Source organism: Heteronotia binoei, chromosome 10 (assembly GCF_032191835.1).
Source record: "Heteronotia binoei isolate CCM8104 ecotype False Entrance Well chromosome 10, APGP_CSIRO_Hbin_v1, whole genome shotgun sequence".
NCBI lineage: Eukaryota > Metazoa > Chordata > Lepidosauria > Squamata > Gekkonidae > Heteronotia > Heteronotia binoei.
Window position 1 is genome coordinate 2,333,491 of NC_083232.1, and position 24,436 is coordinate 2,357,926.

The window sequence follows — 24,436 nt, forward strand, 5'->3', positions numbered from 1 at the left end:
AGGGGGAAGCAGGAAAACAAGAGAACCACCCCCCCCCACCCCGTAGCATCTGGGGACAGCTCTTACCAGGGCTGGCACTCTTCCACCCCGAGAATCTCTCACCTGCGGTCGTTTGAATAAAAGAAAGCAAGTTCCCAGCCCTCTGGCTAAATGGCTATGCTTCAAATCAATTCCAGAGTTCGCCGATCTGTCCAAAATCACGTGAACAACCTCGATGGATAATGACTCTCTCCCGCCTTGTCCTGCAACTCTGCACCAAGGCAAACAAAGCACACAAACCAGACGCATGCGTTAAAAACTAAAACTTGACTTTTCTTAGTGGGCAGTCTTCTCCCTGTCAAAGAAGGAAACCGTGTCTTTCCAGTAATCACCAAAACTTACATGAAGACAGATGTTCTCTGAACTGAAGCTCTCTTAAAGAAGAGCAAATGCCATTTTGGGCGCTCAGCAGTCAGTTCCCTTCGAAGTTTGACTTGGGCCCTGAGAAACTCTTCCAAAAATGACCTGAAAAGTCAACTTACCTGCAGCATGATGCCAGCATGTTAGAAATGTTCACTGGTCACTCCGAAAAGCACAACAGCTGTTCACATCAGGGCACCGTAGCGTCTTGTTCCCAGAACATGGAGGGGTCCATAGGAAGATCCCTCTCCTCCTCCTTTAGCTCATCTGGATCCAAGGTGAAGGAGTTGGGTCTTGCATCCTGGACTGGAAGAGATAATAAAAGCCTTGTTAGAAATTGGACTGGAAGAGATAACAAAAGTCTTTTGTTAGAAATCATAGGCCTTCATTTATATGAGCCAGTTTTGCGCAGTGTTTATCTGGGAGAACCGGGTTTGATTCCCCACTCCTCCACTTGCACCTGCTGGAATGGCCTTGGGTTAGCCATAGCTCTTGCAGAGCTGTCCTTGAAAGGGCAGATTCTGTCAGAGTTCTCTCAGCCCCACCAACCTCTCAGGGTGCCTATCGTGGGGGAGGAAGGGAAAAGAGATTGTAGGCTGCTCTGAGGCTCTGTCCTTGAAAGGGCAGCTGCTGTGAGAGCCCTCTCAGCCCCACCCACCTCACAGGGTGTCTGTTGTGGGGGGAGAAGATATAGGAGATTGTAAGCTGCTCTGAGTCTCTGATTCAGAGAGAAGGGCGGGGTATAAATCTGCAGTCGTCTTCTTCTAGTGGTTAAGTGTGCGAACTCTTATCTGGGACAACCAGGTATGATTCCCTACTCCTCCACTTGCACCTGCTGGAACGGCCTCAGGTTATCCATAGCTCTGGCAGAGGTTGTCCTTGAAAGGGCAGCTGCTGTGAGAGCCCTCTCAGCCCTACCCACCTCACAGGGAGTCTGTCACAGGGGAAGATAGATTGTAAGCTGCTCTGAGTCTCTGATTCAGAGAGAAGGGTGGGGTATAAATCTGCAATTCTCTGTCTGGGGCAGTGTACAGCCAGCCCACAACTTAAGAGATATTGCCACAATTGCTTTTAGTAGAAGATCTGCAAGGCTGCAATGTCACCTTACCAACCAGCATCCTTTTGCCAGGCCTCAAAGTCACATCTGTACCTGAGAAAGGAAAAAAAAGAAATGTAAGGGCCACAGGTGATTAAACACACAGGTCACAAGAAAAGCAGGCAAGACAGAATTGCAGAACAGGGATAACCATACAAAGCACAGCCCATGAAGAAACCTAAAGGCCTCCACATAATTTCTATGCACGAGTCCTATTTTTGCAGAACAAAGTAGGAGTCTTATTAAAGTGCACCTTTAAGACCAACGAAGTTTTATTCAGAATGTTAGCTTTTGTGTGCTCTAAGCACACTTCATCAGACACCCCAGCTACCGGTTCCTTACACTCCACGCACCCACGTGGCTCACAGGGCGACCCGGCAAAGGTCAAATTTCAGCTAAAGGTTTTGCCATCAGCGTTGCTAAACTCGCACAGATCTCTGCTACTCTAACTCAAGAGAGGCTCGTTGTTATCAAATAAACTACAACTCCCAACATGCACTACACAGCCACATGCAGAGCGAAGAGCCCCGCTCCCTCTCGGGAATAGTAGTTTACAAGGGGTCACAAAGCAGAAGGCCCAGTAACCGGGACTACCCTCCGTTTTAATGTCCATAAACCCAGAATAAAACCATTCGACTCGCCCAATCCCTGAAGGCTGAAGCACCAACCAGCGCCGAGCCGCCATCGTCGCGGATGGCAACGGATTCACGCTTCACCTTACCTGGGAGACGAAACATGCCGCTTCCTTCACGCCGCCCGCACGCACAACACGTCACCACGCTCGGTACCTCCGCCCCTTTCAGCACGCGGCTTTCCTTTGCATCTGCGCCCCCTAGCGGTCTACTGCAGCTACTACTTTGCTCAGAATCAGATAACGGGCAAGCCCGGCTGCCAATCAGCATCCAAGTTTCCGCATGGCGCAGGCGGGCGATGAGAGGTTTAGTAGCAGGGTCACGTTAATGGGGCTGCAGTCTGAAAGGAGCCGTTGAGTAGCTTCCGGTTCTAGATCGCAGTTGGTAACAGTCTTATCTGTGCTGGACAAGAGGAGTCGGGAAAACTCCTCAGGGGGCAATCATGGGAGAAGGAGAACAGAAGTAGTTTAAGCCACGGCAATTCTACTACTACGGCAGTTCTACTACATGGCGAAGGAAGCGTGTAGAATGAATGCAACCGTGTTCGTCTGGGCAACAAAGTGCATTTGACAAAATCGATCCCAGAGACCAGAGAAATTATACCACAAACTTTGTTCTGCCGCTTGTTGAACTTTTAAGATAACACCAGTCTGCTATTATTGTTCCAGAACAAAGTCTGAACCCAGAGGGATCAGTAAAGCTTTCTGGGTATAAGCTATTGTGTGCGCGCACACTTCTTTCTCAACCATTCCATATATAGATGGTGGGGAGGGTGTTGGCAAGAAAGGCTAATTAGAGTCAAGAGAAGAATAGAATCCTTGAGTTGGAAGGGACCACCAGGGTCATCTAGTCCAACCCCCTGCACAATGCAGGAAACTCACAAATACCTCCCCCTAAATTCACGGGATCTTCATCGCTGTCAGAGGGCCATCTAGCCTGTTTCAAGACCTCCAAGGAAGGAGAGCCCACCACCTCCCGAGGAAGCCTGTTCATACAATCCTAGAGTTGGAAGGGACCTCCAGGGTCATCTAGTCCAACCCCCTGCACAATGCAGGAAACTCACAAACACCTCCCCCTAAATTCAAAAGATCTTCATTGCTGTCAGATGGCCATCTAGCCTCTGTTTCAAAACCTCCAAGTAAGGAGAGCCCACCACCTCCCAAGGAAGCCTGTGGGAACTTAGAATCCTAGAGTTGGAAGGGATCTCCAGGGTCATCTAGTCCAACCCCCTGCACAATGCAGGAAACTCACAAACCCCTCCCCCTAAATTCACAGGATCTTCATTGCATGCACAAGTGTGCATGCAGAGGGAAGCTCGTACCTTGAATAAAACTACCTTGATCTTAAAGGTGCCACTGGACTCAAACTTTGTTCTTTGCTTTAGACCAACACCGCGACCCCCTTGCGTAAGACATTCCAGTAAGTAATTAAGTAAGCTTACGTTCTAAATAAAAATTACTTGGTCTTAAAGGTGACTTGACTCCTGCTTTGTTCAACGGCTTCAGATCAACACGGATGCCCGCTTGGATCTATCTACACTCTTCTTGTCCGGCAAAGAGGCTACCTAGAACCGTAAGTCAGAGCTGCGCACAACAGGGAACTTTCCCCATTCCTTTGGGCGTCGCGCATGCGCTCTGCCCCCAAAAGCCGCTCCTTCCCCCTCGGAGGACTGACGTCAGCCCTCCGGGCCTCGGCTGCGGCTGGTTCGGCGCGGCCTGCCTGAGGCGAGCGAGCGCGGGGCATGCCGGGAATGCCGACGCCCAAGATGGCGGCAGGATTGAAAAGTTGTTGCCGCGGCGGCAGCGCCTCTTCCCCTCGCTGAGGTTCCGGCTCGGCCATGGCGGCTCACTGAAGGCGGAGCGGGGCGGACCCGGGCGGGGAGATGGCTCCGGGCCCCGCCTGAGACATGGAGGAGGAAGGCAAGCGGGGCAAGAAGGCGAGTAGCGCGGCTGAGGCGGGGGGCGGGGCCGGGCCGCGGGGAGGGGAGGGGCGGGGAAGCCCCGCCCCCGTTCTGAAGCGCTGGCCGGGCTGCTGCCCTCCCTAAGCCTCAAGGGAAGCGCTCGCAATGGTTGGAAACGGGTTATTATTATTAATTATTATTATCATCAGGGCCTTTTTTTGTAGTAGGAACTCCTTTGCGTATAAAGCCACACCTCCCTGATGTAGCCAGTCCTTCAAGAAGAAGAAGAAGAATTGCAGATTTATACTCCGCCCTTCTCTCCGAATCAGAGCCTCAGAGCGGCTTACAGTCTCCTATATCTTCTCTCCCCACAACAGACACCCTGTGAGGTGGGTGGGGCTGAGAGGGCTCTCATAGCAGCTGCCTTTTCAAGGACAACCTCTGCAAGAGCTCTGGCTGACCCAAGGCCATTCCAGCAGCTGCAAGTGGAGGAGCGGGGAATCAAACCCGGTTCTCCCAGATAAGAGTCCGCACGCTTCACCACTACACCCAGCTGGCTCTCTATTAGAGCTCTGGCTGACCCAAGGCCATTCCAGCAGCTGCAAGTGGAGGAGTGGGGAATCAAACCCGGTTCTCCCAGATAAGAGTCCACACACTTCACCACTACACCCAACTGGCTCTCTATTAGAGCTATGGCTGACCCAAGGCCATTCCAGCAGCTGCAAGTGGAGGAGTGGGGAATCAAACCTGGTTCTCCCAGATAAGAGTCCGCACACTTAACCACTCCCCCAAATTGGCTCTCTTTCAGGGCTCTTTTTGGGGGGCCTACTGTCAGCTCCAGGAGGATTGGCTACATCAGGGGTGTATGCAAAGGAGGCCCTGCTACAAAAAAAGCCCTGATTATTATTATTGTTTTTGTTAGCATGCTACTTTTCTGCTCTCCTGGGTCTCAGGATGGCAAGTGGGGTTTGCCCCTCTGCCCCCCACCTCCGGGCACTGCCTGGCTGCAGACCTGCTTCTCTTCCCTTGCTGCCTCCCAGCCGTTCCCAGGGAAAAAAGCGGGGGGTGCATTTTCTCAGGCATTGGGTGCATCACTGTCCCCTCCTGGGGTGTCACAGGTAACAAGCATAGACGGCCTCAGGAGGGGATTGGATCAACATCTGGGATAGAGGTCCATCAGTGGTTATTGGCCACAGGGTATAGATGGAGCTCTCTGTCTGGGGCAGTGATGGTCTGTATTCCTGGTGCTTGGGGGAGAGGCAACAGTGGGAGGGCTTCTGGTGTCCTGGCCGCACTGGTGGACCTCCTGGTGGCACCTGGGTTTTGGCCACTGTGTGGTACAGAGTGTTGGACTGGATGGGCCATTGGCCTGATCCAACATGGCTTCTCTTATGTCCTTATTTCTGAGGCAGTGATGCTCTGTCTTCTTGTGCTTGGGAGGGGGGCAACAGTGGGAGGGCTTCTAGTGTCCTGGCCCCACTGGTGGACCTCCTGGTGGCACCTGGGTTTTGGCCACTGTGTGACACAGAGTGTTGGATTGGATGGGCCTTTGGCCTGATCCAACAGGGCTTCTCCTTATTTCTGAGGCAGTGATGCTTTGTCTTCTTGTGCTCGGGGGTGTGGGGGCAACAGTGGGAGGGCTTCTAGTGTCCTGGCCCCACTGATGGACCTCCTGATGGCGCCTGGGTTTTTTGGCCACTGTGTGACCCAGAGTGTTGGACCGTAGCGGCCACTGGCCTGATCCAACAGGGCTTCTCTTATGTTCTTATGTCTGGGGCAGTGATGCTCTGTGTTCTTGGTGCTTGGGGGCAACAGTGAGAGGGCTTCTGGGTTTTTTGGCCACTGTGTGACACAGAGTGTTGGACTGGATGGGCCGCTGGCCTTGATCCAACATGGCTTCTCTTATCTTCTTACCATGGGGCTTGGGGGAAACCGATGCTCCCTTTAAGCTGTGGAGCCTTGTGAACAGAAATTCTACTTGGTGAACTGTGGGCGTGAAATTAGTGAGCAAGTAATGTGCATTAATCAGTTTGCTCTGGTGTCATCCTTCCTTAAGGGGAGGGAGGGTGGTTCAGTGGTAGAGCAGCTGCTTGGTAAGCAGAAGGTCCCAAGTTCAATCCCTGGCATCTCCAACTAAAAAGAGGTCCAGGCAAGTAGGTTTGAAAAACCTCACTCTGAGACCCTGGAGAGCCGCTGCCAGTCTGAGTAGACAATCCTGACTTTGATGGACCCAGGGTCTGATTCAGTATAAGGCAGCTTCATATGTTCTTCCTGAGCTGAGACAAAAATGTGTGAGCCAGAGGCTAAAAACTGTGAGCTAGCTCACACTCACTCTGCTTAGAGGGAAGACTTGTGTGTGTGTGGGGGGGGAACCCCTTGCATCTGATTTGACTCGATCTAGTCTCGCTGCATCTGAAGAAGTGAGCAGTGACTCACAAAATCTCTTACTCTGCTACAGATTTGCTTAGTCGTGAAGGTGAACATATGAAGCCGCCTTATGCTGAATCAGACCCTCAGTCCATCAAAATCAGTCTTGTCCACTCAGACTGGCAGCAGCTCTCCAGGGTCTCAAGCGGAGGTTTTTCACACTTGTTTGCCTGGACCCTTTTTTGGAGATGCCGGGGATTGAACCTGGGACCTTCTGCTTACCAAGCAGGTGCTCGACCGCTGAGCCACTGTCCCTCTCTAAAGTCAGTCTTGTCTGCTCAGACTGGCAGCGGCTCTTCAGGATCTCAGGCTGAGGTTTTTCACGCCTACTCGCCTGGACCCTTTTTAGTTGGAGATGCCGGGGATTGAACCTGGGACCTTCTGCTTCCCAAGCAGATGCTCCACCACTGAGCCACCGTCCCTCCCCAGGACTTTGGCTCTCAGGAAAGCTCCTACCCTTTCAAAGACTTTATTTTTGTTAGATTTGATTTACGCCCCGCCCTCCCCGCCGAAGCAAGGCTTTGAGATGCTCATGGACTCTGGTGCTTTGCTGCTATAGACAGACTAATACTGCGACCCATCTTGATCTAGCTGATTTATTGATTGGATTGTTTTATTTAGACTCTGTTTTCCTCGCTTACGGGGACTCAGAGCAAGCTTATATCCTTCTCTCTTGCCGTTTGTATTGTAAGGGGTCTGTGCCCCAAGAGACCATCTCTCTCCTGCCCTATTTTCTATTAATAAATTGTATTCTCGGTAACTGCTCTTGGCTAAGTGGTATCTGGGGCTCCTTGTGTAAAAATAACAAAAAAAAAAAATAAGCCAAGCTCAACAGGGAGCAGCAGATATTCAGTAAGAGAGGGGCTGTGGCTCAGTTTGGTATGCAGACAGGGCTGGATTAACAATTAGGCCAAATAGGCGCTGGCCTATGGGCCCCATGCCTTTAGCGACTCTGGGCTGGTTCCCCCTCCCTTTCCCCTGTGCTTGCAGCCCTCCCAGCCTGCATGCACAGCCAGCAACTGAGCCGCTCTTTGCCCGACTTGCCTGGTGTGGCTGCTGCAGCATCATCACCAAGGTTGCCTCTCTCTGCCTCTCCCCTGCATCCCAGAGCTTTGTCAGAGGGGCTTTTGAGAAGGGGCCTGCAGGTTGCAGCAGGGGCCAAGGGCAGTGGAAGAAGATGATGATACTGGATTTATATCCCGCCCTCCAGCAGGTGCAAGTGGAGGAATGGGGGATGAAACCCGGTTCTCCCAGATAAGAGTCCGCACACTTAACCACTACACCAAACTGGCTGTCAAGAAGATATTGGATTTATATCCTGCCCTTTACTCTGAATCTCAGTCTCAAAGCAGCTTACAATCTCCTTTATCTTCTCCCCCCACAACATACACCCTGTGAGGTGGGTGGGGCTGAGAGAGCTTTCCCAGAAGCTGCTCTTTCAAGGACAATTCCTACAGGAGCTATGGCTGACCCAAGGCCATTCCAGCAGGTGCAAGTGGAGGAATGGGGATTCAAACTGGGTTCTCCCAGATAAGAGTCCGCACACTTAACCACTACACCAAACTGGCTCTCTATTAGAGCTATGGCTGACCTAAGGCCATTCCAGCGGGTGCAAGTGGAGGAGTGGGGAATCAAACCCGGTTCTCCCAGATAAGAGTCCACACACTTAACCACTACACCAAACTGGCTCTCTATTAGAGCTATGGCTGACCCAAGGCCATTCCAGCAGGTGCAAGTGGAGGCGTGGGGAATCAAACCCGGTTCTCCCAGATAAGAGTCCGCACATTTAACCACTACACCAAACTGGCTGTCAAGAAAATACTGGATTTATATCCTGCCCTTTACTCTGAATCTCAGTCTCAAAGCAGCTTACAATCTCCTTTATCTTCTCCCCCCACAACAGACACCCTGTGAGGTGGGTGGGGCTGAGGGGGCTCTCCCAGCAGCTGCCCTTTCAAGGACAGCTCCTGGAAGAGCTATGGCTGACCCAAGGCTGTTCCAGCAGGTGCAAGTGGAGGAGTGGGGAATCAAACCCGGTTCTCCCAGATAAGAGTCCGCACATTTAACCACTACACCCAACTGGCTCTCTATTAGAGCTCTGGCTGACCCAAGGCCATTCCAGCAGGTGCAAGTGGAGGCGTGGGGAATCAAACCCGGTTCTCCCAGATAAGAGTCCACACATTTAACCACTACACCAAACTGGCTGTCAAGAAAATACTGGATTTATATCCTGCCCTTTACTCTGAATCTCAGTCTCAAAGCAGCTTACAATCTCCTTTATCTTCTCCCCCCACAACAGACACCCTGTGAGATGGGTGGGGCTGAGAGGGCTCTCCCAGCAGCTGCCCTTTCAAGGACAGCTCCTGGAAGAGCTATGGCTGACCCAAGGCTGTTCCAGCAGCTGCAAGGGGAGGAGTGGGGAATCAAACCCGGTTCTCCCAGATAAGAGTCCGCACACTTAACCACTACACCAAACTGGCTGCACCAAACTGGAGCAGGCACTTCAGCTCTGAGATGATTTGCAAGGGGGGGGGGGGGATTTTGACTGCCTAGGGGCCTCCACAGGCTTTAATCCGGCACTGTATGCAGAAGGTCCCAGGTTCAATCCCCAGCATCTCTAGTTAAGGAGTAGGTGTTGTGACCAGCCGTCGTCTGAGACCCTGGAGAGCTGCTGCCAATACGATTAGACAATACTGACTTGGATGGGTCGACGGTCTGTTTCAATATGAGGCGGCTTTGTGTGTGTTAATAAAATACCGTTGACCCCAGCAAACGCAGAACTGGGCAAGGGACTGCAGTCATCGCTTCTGTCCGCACTTTCCGTTCCACACGACAATCAAATACGATCCCTTGCCTGCTTCTTGGGTTTGTAATTGCCTGTGCTGATTTCCAAAGCAAGGGTGGGTTGCTAAATCAGCCAGCCACGGGCAGCTTCATTTCACAGTAGATCTGTTTGCATTTTATTGTAGAATAGCCCAAATTTAGTAATACTGGGCGCCAGAAAAGAAACCTGCATACGTAAAGCCACCTTTGCACCATGTTGGACCACAGGTCTGCCAGTTCTGACTGGTCCATGATTCTGCAGGATCTCAGGCAAGGAGGTTTTTCCTCAGCGCCTGCTCTGTGATCCTTTTTAACTGCATATGGCAGGGATTAAACCTGGGGCCTGCTGCATACAAGTCAAGTATTCAGCTACAGTGTGCTTATGTATTGAAGTGCGAAAAGTGGTGGGGATTTGTGCCTGAAGTAGAAGAGGGTTTAAATGAAGTAATAATTTAGGGGTGTCAAACTCATTTGTTATGAGGGCTGGATCTGACACAAATGAGACCTTGTTGGGCTGAGCCGGGCCAGGCCGGGCTATGTGTGTACCTATTTAAGATTAGGTAGCAGAGAGATAAATCTTATAAAGAACACAGACAAACCCAAATACATACTTTAAAAAACTTAAAACGTTAGCACTCATTGGTTTTAAAGATGCTTTCTTTATATTTCTCCCATGGGATCCAGGGAAATGGGCAAAGAAAGCGCTGGCTCTCTCCTTCCTTCCCCAAGGGACTTGGGGGGGGAGCCTCAGCCAATAGAAGGAAGAGAGGCTTGGCTCAGTAGCTCTGCTGTGGAATTCAGCGAGCCTTGAAAAGCAAGCTGTCATGCAGAAGGAAGCAAGATATAGGGAGAAGGAAGCAGATGACAGCCAGTTGCTCGGGGGCCTGATAGGAGCCCTCCGGGGGCCTGATTCGGCCCCAGAACTGCATGTCCAACACCCCTATAATAATGTGTGGAAAATGCACTTCATCAGCTGGAGTACTAAAGATGTCCACAATACCTCATTTAGCATTGTCAGAGTTTGAATAGTAGAGAGGGACGGTGGCTCAGTGGTAGAGCATCTGCTTGGGAAGCAGAAGGTCCCAGGTTCAATCCCCGGCATCTCCAAAAAAGGGTCCAGGCAAATAAGTGTGAAAAACCTCAGCTTGAGACCCTGGAGAGCCGCTGCCAGTCTGAGAAGACAATACTGACTTTGATGGACCAAGGGTCTGATTCGGTATAAGGCAGGTTCATATGTTCATAGAGCTGCATTATTGCATGAGTCCATTTTTTTCCCAGTGCAAGAAATCAGCCGTAGTTCTTCAGGACCCAGGAAAAAACTCATCACATTCATAAACTCCAGTTCTTTTAACTTTTTATTATAATTGCCTGTTGACTGTTTGCATATTCAGCCTCTGTGTCCTGTTCTCAGCCCTCCAGAGGAACTGGTTGGGCACCCTGTGAGATAGGAAGCTGGACTAGATGGACCCTCACTGGTCTGATCCAGCAGTACTTTTCTAATATTCTCATATAGTCAAACCTAAAGTGGAAGATGGCCAAGAAAAGAGACATGCTCTCCCTGTCATTTTCTGTCTTTTTAAATCTACGTTGTTGGTGGAGGGTGAAATAGAAAGATGAAGGAGAGACCACTGTACTGGCAAAGAAGGCAGGGTGCTCTGTGTTGAAGAGGGCTGTGAAGGGGAATCCAGAGAGGGACTGGTGTGATTGTGTGATGGAGGTAAGGGAAGGATGCAGGTGGAAGAGAGGCTGCTCTGGTAAGACCTCACCTGGAGTATTGTGTTCAGTTTTGGGCACCACATTTTAAGAAGGATCTAGACAAGCTGGAACGGGTCCAGAGGAGGGCGACGAAGGTGGTGCTGGGTCTGGAGACCAAGTCCTATGAGGAAAGGTTGAAGGAGCTGGGCCTTTAGCCTGGAGAGAAGGCGGCTGAGAGGTGATAGGATCACCATCTTCAAGTACTTGAAGGGCTGTCATCTAGAGGATGGTGTGGAATTGTTTTCTGTGGCCCCAGAAGGTAGGACCACAACCAGTGAGTTGAAATTAAATCAAAAGAGTTTCCGGCTCAACATTAGGAAGAACTTCCTGACTGTTAGAGCGATTCCTCAGTGGAACAGGCTTTCTCAGGAGGTGGTGGGCTCTCCTTCCTTGGAGGTTTTTAAACAGAGGTTAGATGGCCATCTGACAGCGATGAAGATCCTGTGAATTTGGGATAGGTATCTGTGAGTTTCCTACATTGTGCAGGGGGTTGGACTAGATGACCCTGGAGGTCCCTACCAACTCTATGATTCTATGGTTGTGATGTGGGGGGGGGGGGGAACGGGGAGGCCACATGTGGATGGTGTTGGAAGCACACAGCATGCAAAGGAATGTCAGAAAATACGCCACCAGGCTTTTTGTGTGAAAGAGAGAAAGGAGACATGCTTCCTTGGAATATTATGTCAGAAGACCTGCTCAGTATTGTATCTTCAGCTTTGCACATCGTAGCAAATGTGACTTTGGAGAAACAAATGCAGATGCTCTTGGAGTGTCTGGACTGGGAACGCCTGGGCACCTAGGATTCGAAAGGATGGTTTCTGACTCTCCAGAGCTGGTGCTTTGTGACTCAGGCTCCTAAAAACTGATATTCTCCTCCCTCCACCCCCCCCCCCTTTACTAGGTATTGCTAACAACCCTTTCCACCCTTCCTGTGTGCTTCCTGTCATATCATTGTGGTTAAATATGGATGGATGAGTTCTTTTCCCTTAAAAAAAAAAGGTAGTCCCCTGAGCAAGCACCAGTCGTTTCCAACTCTGGGGTGGCGTTGCTTCCACAACGTTTTCACGGCAGACTTTTTACGGGGTGGTTTGCCATTGCCTTCCCCAGTCCTCTACGCTTTCCCCCCCAGCAAGCTGGGGACTCCTTTGACCGACCTCGGAAGGATGGAAGGCTGAGTCAACCTGGAGCCAGCCACCTGAACCCAGCTTCCGCCGGGATCGAACTCAGGTCGTGCGCAGAGCTTAGGACTGCAGTACTGCAGCCTTACCACTCTGCGCCACTTCCCTTAGATGCTCTCTAAAGCACCCTTGAAGTGTGTGGGGAAGTACATCCCAGACAAGAGAATGTAGTTTTTCCCCCTGACCAGAACTCCAGTCTGCAAGGAGGGAGAGAGAAATGGGTGTTAGTGTACATATATACGTTTGCACTAGTTTGCCAGGGGGGTGAACTCGCTGTTAATTTCCCCAAGGCATTCGCGTCAAGGGTTTGGTGGTGATCAGAGGTGATGCTCAAAGGAATCCGTTTAGATGGCCGTTCTTGCACACAAGTGAAACATCAGGAAAGGTCAGTGATGCTCTGCTGCTGCCCACATGCTCATAAGTGCGGTTCTGACTTCCCCTCGAGAGCCGTGTTCTAATTAAAATTGGCAGCTAATTTTTGCTGAGTTCCCGTGTAGGACAAAATACGGTCTGTGCTCTAAATAAGGGTTGTGGGGGGCGGTCGGAGAACAAGCTACTTTTAAACCATCGAGTATGATTATTTCCTTCAAAAGATGTTCCAGTTTGGGACACTTTAAAGGGCTTGTTCTTGCCGCTGTGTTTGCCAGGGCATCATTGGGGGATGTGGTTTAACCCTGTTGCTTTTTAAAAAAAATATTTATTTCTTTAATTATGGTATATTTATATCCCGCCCATTCTATGCAGACTCAAGGTGGCTATCAACATAAAACACACAACAACAATAAGCAATATTAAAACAAAGAAAACAAGTACAATTGCAGTGGTGCTACGTCATCTATTCAGGCGGATCACATAATATTTTCTTTCCTCAACGCGTCCAGATCCTAGGCAGCTAGTACTGAAGTGCAATAGATCCAGATGCGGTGGCAGCCCTCTCCCGTTAGATGTCATATCACATCCAAAACAGTTCAGTCTTGCAGGCCCTGCGGAACTGCAGTAGGTCCCTCAGGGCTCTGTTGGCTTCTGGGAGGGTGTTCCAGAGTATTGGGGCCGCAACCGAGAAGGCTCTTGCTCTGGTGGAATTAAGCCTAGCCTCTTTTAGCCCAGGGATGACCAAAAGGTTGTTTTCTGTGGCCCCAGAAGGCAGGACCAGAACCAATGGGCTGAAATTAAATCAAAAGAGTTTCTGACTCAACATTAGGAAGGACTTCCTGACCGTTAGAGCGGTTCCTCGGTGGAACAGGCTTCCTCGGGAGGTGGTGGGCTCTCTTTCCTTGGAGGTTTTGAAACAGAGGCTAGATGGCCATCTGACAGCAATGCAGATCCTGTGAATTTAAGGGGAGGGGTTTGTGAGTTTAGAGTAGTTCCTCAGTGGAACAGGCTTCCTCCTCGGGAGGTGGTGGGCTCTCCTTCCTTGGAGGTTTTGAAACAGAGGCTAGATGGCCATCTGACACCAATGCAGATCCTGTGAATTTAGGGGGAGGTGTTTGTGAGTTTCCTGCATTGTGCAGGGGGCTGGACTAGATGACCCTGGGGGTCCCTTCCAACTCTATGATTCTATGACTGTAACAAAGCGTGATGTCACCACAAAGGAGGCCAACTGATGGAATAATAGGATGCCCGCTGCCTCAACCATAGACCCGGCGGAACAGCTCCGTCTTGCAGGCCCTACGAAATTGCTCTTTGGCAGATTGGTTGGGAAGAGGCTCAGACCCAAAGCTATATATATGCACCGGTTCCAGGATCCAGCCTCAGTTAGAACCACCCTATGAGCTCATCGCCTTTGAACTGATCATTCTCTCCCCACCCGCCCTCTGCAGCCGTGGGCAGAGCTCACTGTGGGAGAGGAGCTATTTTTAGTGATATGGGTTTGCCATACGAAGCAGTGGCAACGGCGGACTCAGAAGGTGGCAGCGGAGTGACCGGTTGTGCGGAGACGCTTTGGCTTGGACAAAGTCGTTTTAAACGCCCCAATAATGTGTCTTGCTAGACTAGGACAAGAGTCATCCTGGGCCTAAGGTAGACTTTAGTGAACACACATGAAACTTGCTCAGTAGCAACCAATGCACTACGTGCTAAGGAAAGGGCAGGCTGATAGAAGAAAGCCAGTGTGGTGTAGTGCTTAAGCGTTAACCGCTGATTGACCTCTGCTCCATATGTTCTTCCAATCCTCTCTTGAAGCAGAGACTGCTTCAAAAGGGTCCTGGATAAACATACGGAGCAGAGGTCCATCAGTGGCTATTAGCCACAAGGTATAAATGAGGGGTGGCCAAACTTGCTTAACATAAGCGCCACATAGAATAAATGTCAGATGCTTGAGAGCTGCAAGGCATGAACGTCAGAGAGAGAACGTTTGAGAGAGGGAGGGAAGGGAGGAAAGAAGACAGATAGAAGGGGAGAGAGGGGTGGAAAGAAAGCAACTTTAAATGCATTCTCCAAGCCGCCGGCTGACTTGATTTGGCTAAGCGATTTAAAGAGCCTTCTCCAAGCCAGCCAGCAGGGTGGTAGGGGCTTCAAGAGCCACACAATGTGTGTGAAAGAGCCATATGTGGCTCCTGAGCCACAGTTTGGCCACCCCTGTATAGATGGAACATTCTGCCTGGGGATTGATGCTCTGTTTTCTTGGTGCTTGAATGGGCCACAGTGGGAGGGCTTCTGGAGTTCTGGCCCAGCTAGTGGACCTCCTGATGGTCCCTGAGTTTTGGCCACTGTGTGACACAGAGTGTTGGACTGGATGGGCCATTGGCCTGATCCAACATGGCTTCTCATGTATGTTCTTGTGTCTGGGGCAGGGATGCTCTGTCTTCGTGATGCTTGGGGAGCATCACGAAGACACGGAGTGTTGGACTGGATGGGCCTTTGGTCTGATCCAGCATGGCTTCTCTTACGCTCTTACATGTCGCACCAGTATTTTGGGAGACCCAGACTTGAATTTTCACTTTGCCATGGAAGCTTAATGGGGGATCTTGGGCTAGTCACAGTCTCTTGGCCTGAGCTCCCTCACAGGGTTGTTGTGAGAATAAAATGGAGGAGAGGCGAATGGTGTGAGATGCTGGGGAGAGAGGCGAGGAATAAATGAATGAAATGAGAAGGGAATTGTAGCTCAGTGGTAGAGAGTAAGGCGTATAGGGGAAAGCCCTTGGACTCAGTCCTCAGATCTCCAGGTGTTTGTGTGAGAGAGACAGAGTCCCTGCCAGCGGGAAGAAGAAGAATTGCAGATTTATACTCCACCCTTCTCGGAGAGGTTTACAATCTCCTTTCCCACAACAGACACCGTGTGAGGTGGGTGGGGCTGAGAGAGCTCCGACAGAAGCTGCCCTTTCAAGGACAGCTCTGCCAGAGCTACGGCTGACCCAAAGCCCTTCCAGCAGGTGCAAGTGGAGGAGTGGGGAATCAAACCCGGTTCTCCCAGATAAGTCTGCGCACTTAACCACTACACCAAACTGGCTCTCTCATTCTTGTCCTTTGATATCCACATATGCCAGCAGTGGCCAACGGGTAGCTCTCCAGATGTTTTTTTGCCTACAACTCCCATCAGCCCCAGCCATTGGCCATGCTGGCTGGGGCTGATGGGAGTTGTAGGCAAAAAGACATCTGGAGAGCTACCGTTGGCCACCCCTAACATATGCCATTGCGGCTAGAAATATACCCTTAACTCCCTGCTTAATCTAGAGCTGCTGTGGGGCATGACCACCCCCCTCAACACTGGGTTGGCCTCTCTCGCCCTGCAGACTCACTGGAGTGCAGAGACCTTGTGCCTTTTGCTTTGTTCACCCTCTAGCCAGGCAGTCGCTCAACTGTGTTTTTGTGTTGTTCAAAGCATTGCAGCTGGCACAGACCTGCTGTCTAGAGAGCCGTGATTGATGCGTCTCCTGTGTTGTACAGCCAAGATGTTGCATGAGGCGCCGGGGCGGACAAACAAGGGTGAAAGCAAGACAGGTCGCACAGGAAGACGAGGCTTGCGTGAATGGCATAGCAGGGAAGAATTGTGACTATCACAGGATCGCTGAGCCGATGTCACTGAGTATGGGTCATCAGACGGGGGGGCACTGGGCATGAGATCTTACCTGGGCTGAGCCTGGCAGTGAGCATGCTTAATTTCTCTTTTGAAGACTGCAGAGTTCTGAATCAGAGACTCAGAGCGGTTTACAATCTCCTATATCTTCTCCCCCCACAACAGACATCCTGTGAGCTGGGTGGGGTTGAGAGAGCTCTCCCAGAAGCTGCCCTTTCAAGGACAAGTCCTGCGATAGCTATGGCTGACCCAAGGCCATTCCAACAGCTGCAAGCGGAGGAGTGGGGCATCAAACCCGGTTCTCCCAGATAAGTCTCCGCAGACTTCACCACTACACCAAACTGGCTCTCTTTTGCTCCCTTCATTGCATATAGAAAAGTACCAAACACACATGAACATACGAAATTACCTTATACCAAGTCACTGGCCCATCAAGGTCAGAACTGTCTACTCAGACTGGCAGCTGAAAGACCTGATTCTTGAGTCAAGATGCTGGGGAATTGAACCTGGAACTTTCTGCGTGCCAAGCAGATGCTATACCAGCGAGCCACAGCCCCTCTCATGAAGCTGCCTTATACGGAATCAGACCACTGCTCCATCAAGGTCAGCGTTGCCCACTCTGACTGGCAGCGGCTCTCCAAGGTTTCAGGCAGAGGTCTTTCGCAGTCCTTGCTGCCTGGAATTTGTAACTGGAGATGCTGCTGGGGATTGAACCCTGGAACCTTCTGCATGCCAAGCAGATGCTCTACCACGGAGCCACGGCCCTTCCCCCATTTTTAGTTTGAAACCCGGGATTCTCCAGGGGCTAGTGGATGAGTGCTTGGGAAATGAACCCCATGTAGATGTGGAAGGACTTGCTGGCTGGTCCCGCACTCCTGCTGTTATATGTAACAAAAAAATACTCTCCGTGTACAAAACAACATCAAAATGTAATTAAAGTGATTCCTTCTTTGCAATACAAAATTACAGTGACAAGAAGATGAAGAAGAAGATATTGGATTTATATCCCGCCCTCCACTCCGAAGAGTCTCAGAGCGGCTCACAATCTCCTTTACCTTCCTCCCCCACAACAGACACCCTGTGAGGTGGGTGGGGCTGGAGAGGGCTCTCACAGCAGCTGCCCTTTCAAGGACAACCTCTGCCAGAGCTATGGCTGACCCAAGGCCATGCCAGCAGGTGCAAGTGGAGGAGTGGGGAATTGAACCCAATTCTCCCAGATAAGAGTCCGCACACTTAACCACTACACCAAACTGGCTCTCCAACAATTGCTGATTTATACTCCACCCTTTACAGTGGTTTACAATCTCCTTTCCCCACAACAGACACCGTGTGAGGTGGGTGGGGCTGAGACAAAAATACCATCTCGAGCACACAGCTTTGCTATAGTCCATAAAATAATGCAGCATTCACTCAGTAAAGTCCAACGACGATACCAGAACCGGTCCGATCTCGTTTCGGATCTAGATAATCCTCCTTCGGGGATCGTCCTTTTTGCTTATAGGTGCAGTAATTTGGTGGTACCTTAATTCATTACAATGCACTGTATTCCAGGCTTTCTCTAATTTATTTTCCTATTTGGAATGCCGCTGCCATTTCCCATCTACCAGCCCTTCGTGGTGTTTTTGTTATTTCCTGGTTGTATAACCTCCGTGGTCCCAGCATCTGTTTACGTGATATGTCACGAAGCGATTCAAGGAGGAAATGTATATTTCATCTTTGCTCACAGGGAAGTGAATCGTTGTGCTCACTGTATAGCAGAAGGTGCATTAGCACGCACCAACTCTATCTTCGGGCATCATAGCAATAACTGCGTTTGGTGCTCGACTTGCAAGAAGCTGACCTCTCCTCTACCTGTGCAGGTGGGAAGGGTCGTCATATTAGCATGGCGCTCAGAGGCTGTATGACAATGGATGGCAAGCAATCAAAGCGCTCTTTGGCTGGCTCCCTCCGTCCTGCCTGCTGGCTTCTCAGCTTTCTGTACAGAGAACAGGCGGTGGAACAAACGGAACTTTGGCAGCAGAACACTGAATGAGCTGATGGGAACTGGCGGGTTTGCCCACTCGGCCCATGTCGTTCCCCAGAACTTTAACTCTAAAATGGAGCTTTAAATAGAGAGTTGTAGGGAAGGGGGAAAGATCGGAAAAATCAAGTCCTTTTGCTCTTCTGATTTGCCGGCATCGTTTTCCTTGGGAGTGGAGTATTGCAACTTAAAAGCTGAACAAGGCTTTTATGGTAAAGCTTGAAGTTCATACAGTGGCTGGCTAATAGTTAAGCTTGATGGAAGATATTTTCTGCCTGGTGCTGGGCTGGGTCTTAACATTATCTTAGTCATTCCCTTTACGAAGACGAAGAAGAAGACGACTTCAGATTTATACCCCACCCTTTTCTCTGAATCAGAGTCTCAGAGCAGCTTACAATCTCCTTTATCTCCTTCCCCCACAACAGACACCCTGTGAAGTGGGTGGGGCTGAGAGGGCTCTCACAGCAGCTGCCCTTTCAAGGACAACCTTTGAGAGAGCTATGGCTGACCCAAGACCATTCCAGCAGCTGCAAGTGGAGGAGTGGGGAACAAATCCAGGGCTCCCAGATAAGAGTCCGCACACTTAACCACAACACCAGACTGGCGGATGGATGGATGGATGGATGGATGGATGGATGGATGGATGGATGGATGGATGGATATTGGATTTATATCCCGCCCTGTACTTTGAATCTTAGAATCTTAGAGGGGTCACAATCTCACAGACACCCTGCGAGGTGGGTGGGGCTGAGAGAGCTCTGACAGAAGCTGCCCTTTCAAGGACAACTCCTGCGAGAGCTCTGGCTGACTCAAGGCCATTCCAGCAGCTGCAAGTGGAGGAGTGGGGAATCAAACCTTGTTCTCCCAGATAAGAGTCCGCGCACTTAACCACTCCACCCAACTGTAGTAGCCTCTGTTCTTTGCTTTAGCCTGTTCTGCAACAGCCACTGAAGAGTGAAGGGCTGTGGCTCAGTGGTAGCACATCTACTTGGTATACAGGACATCCCAGGTTCAGTCCCTGGCATCTCCAGTTTGAAAGGACCAGGCAGTAGGTGGTGTGAAATTGCATCCTGAGAGACCTAGGAGAGCTACTGCCAGTCTGAGTAGACAGCGCTCATCTTGGTGGACCAGTGCTTTCACTCAGTAGAAGGCAACTTCTTCTGTTCCTCTGATGCTCATAGGGGAGAAGAATGGAGAGCCAGCATGGTTTAGGTGCTAGAGTATCAGATCAAGATCTGGGAGATCAGGTTTGAATCCCCAGTCATGCCATGGGAGTTTGGTGTGTGACCTTGGACCAGTCAGTCTCTCTCAGTCTAACCTGCCTCGCAGGGCTGTTGTGGGGATACAGTGGGGGAGAGGATGATGATGTAAGGTGCTTTGGGTTCCATATTGGGGAGGAAGGCAAAGAATCAATGAAGTAAATAAATAATAACGAGGCCAGAGGAGGGCGGCGAAGGTGGTGAGGGGTCTGGAGACCAAGTCCTATGAGGAAAGGCTGAAGAAGCTGAGCATGTTTAGCCTGTAGAGGAGGCAGCTGAGAGATGATAGGATCACCATCTTCAAGTACTTGAAGGGCTGTCATATAGAGGATGGTGTGGAATTGTTTTCTGTGGCCCCAGCAGGTAGGACCAGAACCAATGGGCTGAAATTAAATCAAAAGCGTTTCCGGCTCAACATTAGGAAGAACTTCCTGACCGTTAGAGCAGTTCCTCAGTGGAACAGGCTTCCACCTTGGGAGGTGGTGGGCTCTCCTTCCTTGGAGGTTTTAAAACAGAGGCTAGATGGCCATCTGACAGCAATGAAGATCTTGTGAATTTAGGGGGAGGTGTTTGTGAGTTTCCTGCATTGTGTGGGGGGTTGGACTAGATGACCCTGGAGGTCCCTTCCAACTCTTCTATGATTCTAACAGGCTTCCTCCTCGGGAGGTGGTGGGCTCTCCTTCCTTGGAGGTTTTAAAACAGAGGCTAGATGGCCATCTGACAGCAATGAAGATCCTGTGAATTTAGGGGGAGGTGCTTGTGAGTTTCCTGCCTTGTGCAGGGGGTTAGACTAGATGACCCTGGAGGTCCCTTCCAACTCTATGATTCTATGAATTAGAGCGATCCCTCAGTGGAACAGGCTTCCTCCTCGGGAGGTGGTGGGCTCTCCTTCCTTGGAGGTTTTGAAACAGAGGCTAGATGGCCATCTGACAGCGATGAAGATCCTGTGAATTTAGGGGGAGGTGTTTGTGAGTTTCCTGCATTGTGCGGGGGGTTGGACTAGATGACCCTGGAGGTCCCTTCCAACTCTATGATTCTATGAATTAGAGCGATCCCTCAGTGGAACAGGCTTCCTCCTCGGGAGGTGGTGGGCTCTCCTTCCTTGGAGGTTTTGAAACAGAGGCTAGGTGGCCATCTGACAGCAATGAAGATCCTGTGAATTTAGGGGGAGGTGCTTGTGAGTTTCCTGCCTTGTGCAGGGGGTTAGACTAGATGACCCTGGAGGTCCCTTCCAACTCTATGATTCTATGAATTAGAGCGATCCCTCAGTGGAACAGGCTTCCTCCTCGGGAGGTGGTGGGCTCTCCTTCCTTGGAGGTTTTGAAACAGAGGCTAGGTGGCCATCTGACAGCGATGAAGATCCTGTGAATTTAGGGGGAGGTGTTTGTGAGTTTCCTGCATTGTGCGGGGGGTTGGACTAGATGACCCTGGAGGTCCCTTCCAACTCTAGGATTCTAAGAATTGGAGGCAAAAAGAGGTGGGGCTTGTGGCAACCAGCCCCACCTGCAGTGGCTTATCTCACAGGTCCTGTGGGGCATTGGGAGCTCCTTCTGACAATTCCGTAGCTTTGGAAGTCACGATTAGCAAGTGAACACGGCCTTACTGTACAGACCACCCAGAGACGTCTACAAAGGTTGCCTGCGTCTCTCTGACGGTCGTAAACAGCTTCCTCCCCCGGATGGCCGGCTGTTGCGTCTGTGGCCAAGTGCCGGCAGATGGAGGGAGCCGATAAAACGAAGCGGCTAGCAGGTGTTCTCATCCCACCTGCCTGGTGGTTTTCAAGTCCCGGCATGACCTCCAAGTTGCAATAGAGTCCCCCTCTTATGAAATCACTTGTACATGACAACAAGAGAACTCCAGTGTTTAAATAGCAGCGAGATTCGTCTTTGGGGGCATCTGCAAGCCACGTTTTCTTTTTGCCCTTAAGTTGCAGCCGACTTCCGGTGACCCTGTAAGGTTTTCAAGGAAGAGGCATTCAGAGGTGGTTTGCTATCACTTGCCCCTGCACAGCAACCCTGGATGCTGCTTAGCTTCTGAGATCTGATGAGATCAGCCTAGGAAGGGCAGGAGATGAACGGAGGAGGGACGGTGGCTCAGTGGTAGTGCATCTGCTTGGTAAGCAGAAGTTCCCAGGTTCAGTCCCTGGTATCTCCAAAAAAGGATCCAGGCAAATAGGTGTGAAAAACCTCAGCTTCAGACCCTGGAGAGCCGCTGCCAGTCTGAGAAGACAATACTGACTTTGATGGACCCAGGGTCTGATTCCGTATAAGGCAGCTCATATGGAGCGGCTCACAATCTCCTTTACCTTCCTCCCCCACAACAGACACCCTTTGATGTGGGTGGGGCTGGAGAGGGCTCTCACAGCAGCTGCCCTTTCAAGGACAACCTCTGCCAGAGCTCTGACTGACCCAAGGTCATTCCAGCAGGTGCAAGTGGAGGAGTGCGGAATCAAGCCCGGTTCTCCCAGATAAGAGTCCGCACACTTAACCACTGCACCAAACTGGCTCTCTATTAGAGCTCTGGCTGACCCAAGGCCATTCCTGCAGGTGCAAGTGGAGAAGTGGGGAATGAAACCCGGTTCTCCCAGTTAAGAGTCCGCACACTTAACCACTGCACCAAACTGGCTCTCTATTAGAGCTCTGGGTGACCCAAGGCCATTCCAGCAGGTGCAAGTGAAGGAGTGGGTAATCAAACCTGGTTCTCCCTGATAAGAGTCCGCACACTTCACCACGACACCAAACTGAAGGAGTTTCAGGGCAAACTAGGCTGTGTGTACTACGGAGCTCAGCATTGAACCGGTTGGCCCGAGCACAAGTTTTTGCGCATGTAAAGTGTGTGCTATAAGATGATTAATGTGTGTGAGCTTTTGTGGCCCCTGACTGGTGAACATTCTCAACCAGAATCTTGGCTTGTTGTGCATTAATGTTTCAGCCAGCAGGTTCTGGGGCTGACAGTGAAAAATGGCACCCCTCCCCCCTCCCTTTTTTTTTTAACCTTTCCCGCCTCTTCTTTATAACAAACAGTTCAGATTCTCTCCAGCAGGTATAATAAATCAGAATAAAAAGTATGTTCTTGAAGGCCTAAGCCAGGCTTGCTGGAATTCTTCACAGAAGGGAGCAGGCGAAAGGAGGTGGCGCTAAAAATAGCATTCAGGGAAAATTCCTTTCCTTTTTCCTTGAATGGTGGCACTGAGGCCAGCAAAGTAAAAACGGGGTTGTGGATTTGGGGCTGTCTGCCCTGAAGGTGAATGTGTAGATCTCTCTCTTTGGGGGCAGTGGGCGGACATTGGACCAGAACCAATGGGTTGAAATGAAATCAAAAGAGTTTCTGGCTCAACATTAGGAAGAACTTCCTGACCATCAGAGCAGTTCCTCAGTGGAACAGGCTTCCTCCTCAGGAGGTGGTGGGCTCTCCTTCCTTGGAGGTTTTAAAACAGAGGCTAGATGGCCATCTCACAGCAATGAAGATCCTGTGAATTTAGGAGGAGGTGTTGTGAGTTTCCTGCATTGTGCAGGGGGTCGGACTAGATGACCCTGGAGGTCCCTTCCAACTCTAGGGTTCTATGATTCTCCTTCCTTGGAGGTTTTCCAGCAGAGCCTAGATGGCCATCTGACAGCAATGAGGATCCTGTGAATTTAGGGGGAAGTGTTTGTGAGTTTCCTGCATTGTGCAGGGGGTTGGACTAGATGACCCTGGAGGTCCCTTCCAACTCTAGGATTCTAAGATCCTGTGAATTTAGGGAGAGGTGTTTGTGAGTTTCCTGCATTGTGCAGGGGGTTGGACTAGATGACCCTGGAGGTCCCTTCCAACTCTAGGATTCTATGATTGCTGTGCAGAGGTAGGCAGTGACCAGCTTGGCTTGAAAACCCTAGGCCTGGGTGTCAAACTCATTTGTTATGAGGGCTGGATCTGACATACATGAGACCTTGTCGGGCTGGGCTGTGTGTGTCATAAAATGTAATGCCAGGTAGTGGGAGATATAAACCTTATAAAGGATACAGACAAACACAGTTATAGATTTTGTATCTCTGCCGTGTGATCGAGGGAACTGGGCAAAGGAAGCTCTGGCTCTTTCTCTCCCCATCCAAGGGATAAGAATGGGGCAGAGCCTCAGCCAGTAGAAGGAAAAGAGGCTTGGCACAGTAGCTCTGCTATGCAATTGAGAGAGCCTGGCAAAGCAAACTCTCCCCCCCCCAAGGGAAGAGCCTCAGCCAATGGAGAAAATAGAGGCTCTGCTCTGTAGCTCCGGTGTGAATGAGAGCAGGCCTGGTGAAGCAAGTTGTGATGCAGAAGGAAACAAGAGAGAGGGAGAAGAAAGACTTGCTCGTGGGCCTGCTTGGAACCTTCTGGGAGCCTGATCTCCTCTGCCCTAGAGAGTCACCATAAGTCAGCTTGAGGCTTGATGGCTCTTTCTACCTCCAGCCGGCTGCTGTTTGCCCTCCAGTTAGCATGGGCTCCTCCTGGCAAGGGTCTTAACAGCCACCGTGATAAAAAAGCAAAACCTATCAGCTATGGGAAGCTATTTGGAATGCACCGAATAATAGACACTTCATTTCCAAAGACAATCCTTACCTATCCCTAACACTGAAGATCTGGGACAAATACAAAAACTTTCTAACCCCATCTGTTTCACCTAGGGCAAGCCTGGTTCAATCCAGGTCGTGGTGCCAGTGACTTTTAAAATCTGGAGGGAGGCTGGAATATATAAATTCCAAGACTTTATTACAAACAAACAAATGTTGACTAAAACACGACTTGAAACTCAATACAGCATAACCATTCCGTGGTTCCAATACCGACAAATCCACTACGTCTTACATACTCCCAGAATTATAGACATGATAGATCGGCCATTAACACCTTATGAAAACCTGTTAAAAAAAAGCCAAAGCAAGCTAGAACTCTAACCTCTATTATCTGCAACCTTCTTAA

The 24,436-nt window shown here is 50.5% G+C and overlaps 1 protein-coding gene across 1 annotated transcript in view; it reads left to right on the forward strand.

Annotated features, from left to right (window-relative positions):
* The first annotated feature begins 3,866 nt into the window (after positions 1 to 3,866).
* The window catches only part of CCM2 (CCM2 scaffold protein), a 61,124-nt gene continuing 40,554 nt past the window's right edge, over positions 3,867 to 24,436 (forward strand). Inside the window, 1 exon segment of the mRNA XM_060248061.1 lies at positions 3,867 to 4,063. Within this exon segment, the coding sequence (XP_060104044.1) occupies positions 4,034 to 4,063 (30 nt within the window). The 5' untranslated portion in view covers positions 3,867 to 4,033.